Genomic DNA, 10,193 nt, shown 5'->3' with positions numbered 1-10,193 from the left:
TATATTTATATATATATTTATTTATATATATATATATACTTTCTTCTTCCTTCTTTTTTTTTGGTTTTTTGTTTTTCTTACGTTCTCTCTTTTAAGATTTTTATTGGTTTTCTTTTTTTTTTCGTTCGTTTCCTTTTCTCCTTCTTGTTCTTTCTTCTTTTCTTTTCTTTTCGTTTCGGGGGGTTGGGGGTGGTTGTTGTCCCACCCCGGTGTCTTTTGCGTGTCCCTGTTCGATTTTAGAAACTATTTTTCCCGTGTGTTTTATTTATTCCTATTTTTAGTTTTGTTTTTGTTGTAATTGTTCTTCCTTGCATTCTTCTTCCTCCTCCACCCACCACCTCAACCCCTTCCCCACTCTATTTTCTGTCATCGGGTTTTTTCTTTTTCCCCTATTGTTCGGTCGGTCTATTTTTGTATATAAGTGTATGGTTTGTCTATGTATTTATGTGTGTATTTTTTTTAAGCGACTATTTTTATCGTATTCCCTTCTTTCGATAAAATATTCTTCTCTCTCTCTCTCTCTTTTTCTTTTCTTTTTTTTTTTTTGAGATAAAACAAGAAGTGTTAATATCTTTTCTACTTGTTCATCTATTTCATCTCTACTTTTTGTTTTTTTTTCTCTCTCTCTCTCTCTTTAGAATTATTATTACTGTTAAATCGTTCTATGAAATGTATCGTCTAGAATTTATCTATCATATTTTATTGTATTCAATGGAAAAATCATTTTTTAATTCTGATAATTGACTTATCACATTACGTATTTTAATTAATATTCATTTAATACATTTTTCACATTGGTATTATTAATTTTTACTTGACTGAGAATGTTTCGCATTCTTTTAATTATTTATTTATATAAGATAAATATTGTTTTTTTACATTGTTATCAATTTTTAGATTTTTTTTTTTTTTAACTCAAAAGAATCTATTCTCTATACTTAATGAATATTATTAAATACATCTTTAATAAAAGTATGATATATAAGAAACATATTTCTTTTGTTTTTATAAATGAGTATCATTATTTTAATTATCAATCCAGTATCTTTAATCTATCTATCCTAGAAATTATCTATATTAAAATAATTACTTAATACATTTCTCATAAGTATATATTATATTAGAAAAATAAATGTATCTTATATACAACATTGCCACTATTCTAATTATAATTAATTATCCTTTATTCTATTCCAGAAATCATTTATATTTATTTATTTATCTAATACATTTTCATTAGATATATATAATTTATATACCTAATATTTTTTTTTTATTTTTATAAATATGTCACCACCAATCACCACCATCAACCACAACGATAATTAACATTCCATTATATTTAATCCTAGAAATCATAAATATTAAATTACTTATTAATTAAATTTTTTCTATAAATTATAATTAATTCTTTTTATAAATTATATATATATTTTTATATATATATTTATAATTTATATATAATTTATACCATTACCATCATAACCATTACGATAATTATCATTCCATTATATTTAATCCTATCTTTAGAAATCATTAATATTAAATTAATTATTAATTAAATTCTTTCAATATATAAAACAAATACAACAATTTATTATTATCTTTTTCTGTAAATATATTATCACAATTTTTTATTGCAAAACATATATGTAAATAAACTCATCCATCAATCTTTCTCTCTCTATCTCTCTCACTAGCAATAACGAGTGTTTCAAACGTAATAGGAGGACTTCTACGAATATACAAATTCATCAATTTGCATGTGTGTGCACTAATACAAGAGTTAACAAGGGAGAGAAGAGATTAGAAGGGGGAAAAGAGACCAAAGGAGGTGGATATTTGCAATTCTAATCCTATCTTCGACCTCATCCTCCTCGTCGTTGTTTCTCTATCACCTTCTCTCTCTCTTTCTAACTCTAAATCTAACTCTAACTCTAACTCTAACTCTCGTTTCCGAGAAACTAAGCTGACGGATTCTCGCGTTACTTCAACATCCGCGGAATGTCCGATGAAGGACAAAAAATCACAAAATTATCACGAGTTTTTCAATATATATACATATATACATATGTGTGTGTGTGTGTGTGTGAGTGTTGTATGTGGTTGCTTTTAACAAAATTTCTTACCCATTTATTTATTTTTTTTTAAATATTTCAATTCGATATTTTACATTTTATATTTTTCTATTATTATTGATATTAATAAAAGTATTATTTTTTGAATGATTATTTAATAGAAATAAAATTAAAATTATCTAATCATATTAAATAGTATATGTGTACCTTACAAATTGTATTTATTCTAATTTTCATATATTAATTACAATTAAGGAATTAATTAATGAAATTTAAATTTTCTACCACATTCTGGTTTTAGAATAATATTAAGTTCATACATAAGTAGTATGTTGAAATAAGGAATTTATAGATATTATTTACTATAACGATATATTGAAATTATTTTTGATAATTATTAGAATATATGTGTATATTTTTAAGCTGCAAAATGTTAATAATAAAACAATTATATATCAAAATTAAATATCTATGAATATAATTTATATATATATGTAATATTTATGTGTGTTTGTGTATATTTAATATATATTATACGTTATCGAATTGAAATAAGAAAAATAGTTTCATAAAATTTCGAAGCTTTCCTTTGTTTCTTTTAACATAGGCAAGCTTTGTTGTTCAAGGGAAGAAAAATGGACAACTTTTTGGCGAACGCGATTGCCATAAACTTGTGTGCGTTGCAATAGTAACACCGTTGGAATCTCTACCATACATACATACATACATACATGCATATATACATATACATTACACTTTGAAAATAGGACGAGAGAGTTTTCGACGTTCGGAGATCGATTTGATTTTTGTTCGAGGAGTAAAGGAAAACTTTTCCATGTGATTCTTCACCGTCTCGACGAACCAATCCATGGGGGTGGGTGCAGGGAAAACTGGAGGGTTATTTTTTTTTTTTTCCTTTTGACCAAGAGTAATATCGAAAATTCCGATAGAGATCGATCAATTTGAAATAATACTATATCGAAATAAATATATTTATATATAGTTTTTCTTTTTTTTTTTCATGAAATTAAATTTACGAAATTAAACTAAAAATATAATAAAATCAAAAAGAAATATTTAACGATATAAAATCTCAAATCATCTTAATTTAAATACTATGATAATTGTTATTAATTATAAATTGACACATATAATATTTTATTTATTAAATAATAATAAATACGCCAATAAAATTTCATCATTACTTTCTGAGAGAGAGAGAAAAAGAACAAAACAAAAATTTCTTAAATACACGTAAGAAAAATAATATTATATAATTAATTACACGGATCAATAATACATTTTATTTTTTTGTTTACATTAAAACAAAAATGTTTGGTCGCGTGAATGATTGGAAAAATAAAAAGATATGAAACGAATCTGGTGTATAATTTTATGAGAAAAAAAAAAGAAAAGAAGTTAGAAAATAATCGATTAGTTAGAAAATTATTAAGGGAAAATACTTGATAGCAATGAAATTTTCAATCAACGCTTTCGAAACGTTTACTATGCAACGTAATTAATTCCCAACACTGACCGTAATACCGGTGCAATCGAGCCGCGAACATGCATTCGCGTTCCTACGTGCCAACAAGATGAATTGCGTTAACGGATTAGAAACAACAACGAACAACAACGATTCTCGAACGGTTTATAAACGATCCTCCTTCTCCTCCTCCTCCTTCTCCTTTTTTTCTACTCGAAATTTTCGATTATCGATTAAATAAAATAACTTAGACTCGTACGAATCATCGGGAATAAAAGAATAGGAAAGATAAAATAAAATAAAAGAAATAAAAAAGTTGCAAAATTAATAATTATCAAAATTATAAGCTTAAAACTATCACTTATTTTGTATTATCTTAATTTTAATTTGGAATATTTTGTTTTCACGCGTATAAAAAACAAAATCATAGATAATTATACTATTGGATTAAAAAATTAATTAACAAACACGCGTGAATAATTGTTATTGAGAAATTAACGAACGTTGGTCTTGGGTTCTTTTTCTTTTATCTGTTTTCTTTTTTTCTTTTAAATTCCATTGGTAGAATTACGATAGATAAATCGGTTATTATTCTTTGCTATCGATAAATCGTACCTTGTGATATGATACTATTATTCTGTATCGGAATAAAACACCTCGTGATCGTATTCACGAGATTCGAATTCACGTTTTAATCATGTGAGTCCACTTGACTCTGTCAACACTCGTGATAGTAAATAAGAAAGAATGTTCGATGCAATAAATGTGAAATACTTCATGGATCAATTGCTTTTTCTTTTTTTTCATTCTTATTTTTATTTTAAATATAAATAATATTCCACGTATTTTCAATTATATATACATTTTTAAATTTGTAAATTAGATTTAAAATATTTACAAAAAATCCTCACGAGATATATAAAATGATTACAAATATTAAAAACGAACGCATAAAACTTAAATCAAATGAAAAGAAAAAAAAAAAAAAACAAAACAAGAATAATTCAATATTTAACAAACAACTAATACCTAATACCTCACATCAATTTTCAATATAACAAATCATCAAAATTCAATCTCGCTAAAACAAACGAATATCCTTTGATAAAACAACAACAACAACAACAACCAATTAAAAACTCAATTTTTCCAAATACCAACATACTCCTCCCAAACTTTGACACACCTTCAAAAACGCATAACTATCGATCGATTGGTCAGATTAGCTATTTTTAAAAAAGCAACAACAAAAAAAAAGAAGAAGAATAGAATGAAGTTTTGTTAAAGCTTATAACCATGACGAGTTTAGAAACACACACTCTAGTGGACCCATCGAATGGGTTAGCTGTCAGTCAATGAAGCGTCCAGCTGTGCCCATCCTGTGCTAGGTTGAACAACGTGGTGGTATAGTAAGAATGATTAGCGCACTGTTCATGACAACGCATACCATACCGGTATATACGTTAAGTACTTTTTACGTAGCCCCACCATATTCCTATATCGTAGAGATTACGTATATACGAGGAGGAGCTGGCGTACAAGCACTCACGGTAAGTAAGTAAGTACTTACGTGTATATATATATGTATATATATAACATATATATGAACACACCACGGGCAGTGTCCGCGACGGACATTACGCGACGTTTAGTCGATAGTTAACCGCGTTGGAACGATCATTCCTTTCGAATCATTATAAAGAATAACAAATTTTTCTATCAAAATACGCGCGCACGGGGGGGGGATTGATTAATTTCTCTGATTTATTTGGAATTTTTTATTACAATCGTACGTCAAAAAATTACATTCCTATACAAACAAAATTTTGTTTTGCAATCGTGAACGTAGTTGTTTTTTTTTTTTTTTTACATACGTACGTACGTATGCATGTATGTAAGGGAAGGGAAAGGGGAAAGAAAGTGAGAAGAGAATACATAAACATAAAAAAAAATAAGAATAAAATGAAAAAATAAAATCGCGCTAAATAGGTGAACAAAGAGTGTTAGAGATATCCCACAAGTTTCGGTTGTGTTCCCCACCCTAAGTGTGTTTGGTAAAATAATAAATAAGAGTGTGTGTAAGAGAGTATCCTCTTCAAAGGTGTTAGACAAACCGATGGCAAAACCGGGCCAAGGTGTGAAACACGCGAATCGTAGTAGGAACGCTGCGTATCTTTGGAAAACATTATTATTACACCGATCGTGGTCGAGAGCGTGACACCACCACCACAACCACCATCATCAACCAACCAACCTTTTGTGTGTTTCTTTTATCTTTTTTTCCTTGATCAAGTTTTGTTCTTAATTTTTTTTTTTTGTTAATTATTGTTATCATCGTCATAAACATTTACGTGAATAATTTATTTCGAGTGATCAACGTTGTTAAAAGTGACACGCGTTTGAAATCAAGAAAATAAGGGGAGAGAAAGAAAAAAAAACATTGAGAACGTTAGAAGTTAGGGAAAGGGTGAATAAAAATAATAAAAAAAAAAATAAAAAAACAAGAAAACTATGGAAATGGAAAGTAGAACAGTAACGAGACCACCGTGCGAGGAAATATCGAAAAGACGTGTTTCGATATCCGATCAAATATTTGGTGTAGACAATCCTGCATTCGAACATCATCGTCGTATAAGCTCCAGTTCCGAGCACAATTCAGATCAAGGTAGAAGGAAGTCGATACTTCATCATACCGGGAGTCATTACGACAGCGTTGAAAATCTACCGCAGCACAACAAATTAGATTTAGCTGAGAATGGTAGGGTTAACGATAACAGAAAAAAATCAGCGTTTAGTATGACCAGTTCGATAAGGGATAAGATCGAGTACTCCGAAGAATTAGAGAGGTGAGATGTGTGATAATAATTAATCATATGATCCAAACAAATTCTAATCGAAAAAATGTTATTACTATTATTATTTCTTTTTTTTTTTTTTTATCTAACGAGATTATAATGGATTAAACGAATAATTAATCCGAGAGAATATCTAATAGTACGTGTGGTTTTTGAAATGAATAATATCGAAATAAATTTGACAAAAAAAAAAAACAATCTATTATGCAATTTTTAACACAATTTATAACACAACAAACATACAAACTTCGTTATAGAAAGAAATATCTTTTATAGTTCATCTAACGAAGTATTGTAGATTATTTATTAATTAACAATTCAAATAAGAATCTATAAAATTGATTTCTAACAGATTTACAATTAATGAGAATTCTTCTATATTTATTTCTATTCAAATCATTGTGTTCTGTATTTAATTATAATATATCATGAATATTTTTGTTTTTAATAAATATTCATCTAATCTAACTTCAATCCATATACTAAATCTATACAATTTGTTTCTATATAACAGGTCGTGGTTGTACCTTTTTTGTGCCCGTTGTCATGGACGCGACGATACACCCTCGTGGGAACCACCAGGATGGAAAAAAGCTTGCCCACAACCATTCTGTCCGAGTTATCGCAAATTTGCAAGAATACTCTGTCTCTTCCTACTGGGTCTTTTGATTTGGGGTGTAGTTTACTCGATAGCAGGAGATGATGCAGCACCAGGTGGCCCTTTGTTCGGTCTTGCCGCTTTATGCATAGCCGCACATTTTGGTGGTTGGTTATTTTCCTTGACGACTCTTCCAGCTTTGATCGGTATGCTGATTACTGGATTGGTACTACAGAATGCTGACCTTATCAGTATCGATGGCCGTTACTCTATCGTTGTTTCTAACTTACGGTAAGTTTATTTTTATACTTTTTCTTACTTTCTTTTTTCCCCCTCAAATTTTTCCTCATTTATTTCATCAGAATTTTATTAACTATTTTAGTAATTAAATTATCGATCTTTCGATCATTTCGTGCATCAAAATCGAATTTCATAATATCGCATTATCATTTCTTACACAATTTTTATTTCTTTATTTGTTTATAACACTCACTGAATTTTCCTACAAAAATCCTGTCTCGTAATTTATACAAAATTTACGTTATACGAGTTACCAATCAAATTGGAAAGCTTCTTCTTCTTCTTCTTCTTCTTCTTCTTATCGAATTATTCGAACTGTTTGATTGCGACGTTAAAAAAAAAAAGAAAAGAAACGGGTCGGATCCGAATTGTAATTTCAACTCACGCGCTTAAACGTTGCCGAGGCCTTGTCATGAGGCAAGCCCCACAATCCTATGGTGCCCCCCTTTTTTCTTTTCACTTGGATGTCCAACTACGACGTTGATTCTTCTTGGTGGCTCACCAAGAATATCAATTGTTATTTTTTCCTAGTCAATCGGAATATATATATCTGTATTAAACTTATTTTATATGTGTGCATTGTCGGTCGCGACGTTACGTTTACGATCGGTAAATGATGCTCTACTTTTTTTCTTTCCATTTCATTTAATTTAATTTAATTTAATTACAAGTCTCGCACAATTGGAAAAATATTTCGTAATATTTCTAACGAAAAAAAAATAAATAAATCTTCATTATTTAAATATTTAAAATACCGCGCACCTCTTTATTTATTATTATCCTCTTTATTATTCTCAAAGTCCATAAATTAATATTATATAATTAATTATATATATATATAGTCGCGTAGGATTTTTATATTTATGATAATTATATTTTTACTTCAAGGTCTATTCGCGAGTAAGAATTCTGTATTGTTCAAATGAAATAGTATATAATTTTAAGTGATTTTTATTTATATATATATATATATATTCTTTATATCGAGTATCTAATTAATAGACGTAATCCTTCCTAGAAATGAATAAAATACGTGTGATATATAATTTTTATTATACTCGAAGAAACAGTAAATTGCAGTGAGCAACCAATTAACTGCATTCCTTTCAATGTCCAATTTTTTTATCTCTGCACAATAGTTGAAATCCTTATACTGCATACATGCTACGATGCATGTATCAATTTCACTTTGTTTCTACATTATCGATACTTTATAGTTTGCTGTTTGATATAACAAAGTTGAAATATATGTTGTTTTCGTGTATTCATGCTAGTTGAATTCGATGCTGAATTATGTGCAATGTGTATCATGAAATTTAGAAATCGATGCATGCATTCAAACATTTTTTAACGTAACACGTAATAATTCTTGTTTATTAGAAAATATTTAGAGCACTGTGTTTTGTTTCAGTATGATTTGTGAATTGAAAGAGAAATTTTCCGAAAAACGGGAAATGAGATTAACATTTGAACATAGATGTTTATTTAATATTGCATTTGAGAACGTGACTTGTGTGGTCTTGTTATTTTTGTTTACGGAATTTGAGAATATTCGTAGTTTTCATCTTCAAACATATATACTTTTTATTAATGAAAATAATTACGATATAGTATTGTTCTGTTAATGTTTGAAAGCTCATCATCCTGTTTTTAGTTTAGTGCTAATAGGAATTAACATAAGACAGGATTTTTCGTAGAGAGATTATTTAAAAAAAATTGTCACAAAATTATAAAATAATATAATATTATTACATATTTTTTCTCAAACCCCTAAATTCTATTTTATTCCGTACTAACTCTTAAGCTCGTTTTATCACAAAATTGCATCCGACAGTAATATTTTTTTGTCGTTACACCTCTCTTAATTAAAACAGTAATAAAATATCATTTTTATAAAAATGTTAGAAAACTACAAAAAGAAAAAAAAAAAAAAAAAAAAAAAGATTCTCTGCTTATATTTATACTAATAATTTTATTTCAACCTAACGCGTATTCGCATAAGAAAACATTATTTTCAGTACACTTCCTAATTATAACAATGTAATTAAATAATACAATTTTCTTCAATTTTTTGGAAAACCTAAACTGAATTTTGTTGATCCCTTAACATAATTTTCTCACAAATTAGCGTGAAACAGAATATCATATTACAATAATACAATTAATCCAAATAATAAAACAATAGAATATCATGAAATTATTTTAATTTAAATTCCCTTTTCTATTTCTATTCATTATACCAACACTTGATCTAACTTTACCCCAAAATTCCTCTCTAACATAAGACAGAATATTATAGTAACATCTAACTAGGCGTGTAATATACATAAGCTTACCTATACATTAATAGAAATTTATCGGAATAGAGAAAGAGAGACTCGATAATATAGTCCTCGTCCTCATCCTCGTCGTAGTCATAGTCATAGTATCGTGTGTTTAGGAAACGACGAGATTATTTCGCTAGGTTCGCGAGGTCCCTCAAAATGTGAACGTGTATTAGCCTTCGCGTAATAGCACCGCGTCGTAATGCGCAAGCATTAAAGCTAGTCTAATAACGCACGATGATACTAGAAGAGAGTAGGCATCAGCCAACAGCTAGCTTGATACTACCGACAGACACATACACACACACTGAAAAACGTACTAACACAATCAGAGACACACAGCAGACACATACAAACCTACAGATACACAGTCAGAAACACAGCAGACACATACAAACCTACAGATACACAGTCAGAAAGACACAGCAGACTCATATAAATATACAGATACACAGACACAATCAGAGAGACACAGCAGACACATACAAACCTACAGATACACAGTCAGAGAGACACAGCAGACACATAAAGATGCACAGACAGTAAGAGACA

At 28.7% G+C, this 10,193-nt stretch overlaps 1 protein-coding gene across 1 annotated transcript; it reads left to right on the top strand.

Annotated features, from left to right (window-relative positions):
- Nucleotides 1–5,468: 5,468 nt before the first annotated feature.
- Nucleotides 5,469–7,332, top strand: LOC106792793. The gene is made up of 2 exons (XM_014759313.1): nt 5,469–6,410; nt 6,934–7,332. The coding sequence occupies exons 1-2, from the start codon at nt 6,076–6,078 to the stop codon at nt 7,310–7,312; spliced, it is 714 nt and encodes a 237-aa protein (XP_014614799.1). The 5' UTR covers nt 5,469–6,075; the 3' UTR covers nt 7,313–7,332.
- Nucleotides 7,333–10,193: the final 2,861 nt, after the last annotated feature.

Source organism: Polistes canadensis, unplaced genomic scaffold, assembly GCF_001313835.1.
Source record: "Polistes canadensis isolate GaletaPanama2010 unplaced genomic scaffold, ASM131383v1 scaffold_685, whole genome shotgun sequence".
NCBI classification, from domain to species: domain Eukaryota; kingdom Metazoa; phylum Arthropoda; class Insecta; order Hymenoptera; family Vespidae; genus Polistes; species Polistes canadensis.
This window is presented reverse-complemented; position numbering and strand designations above follow the sequence as displayed.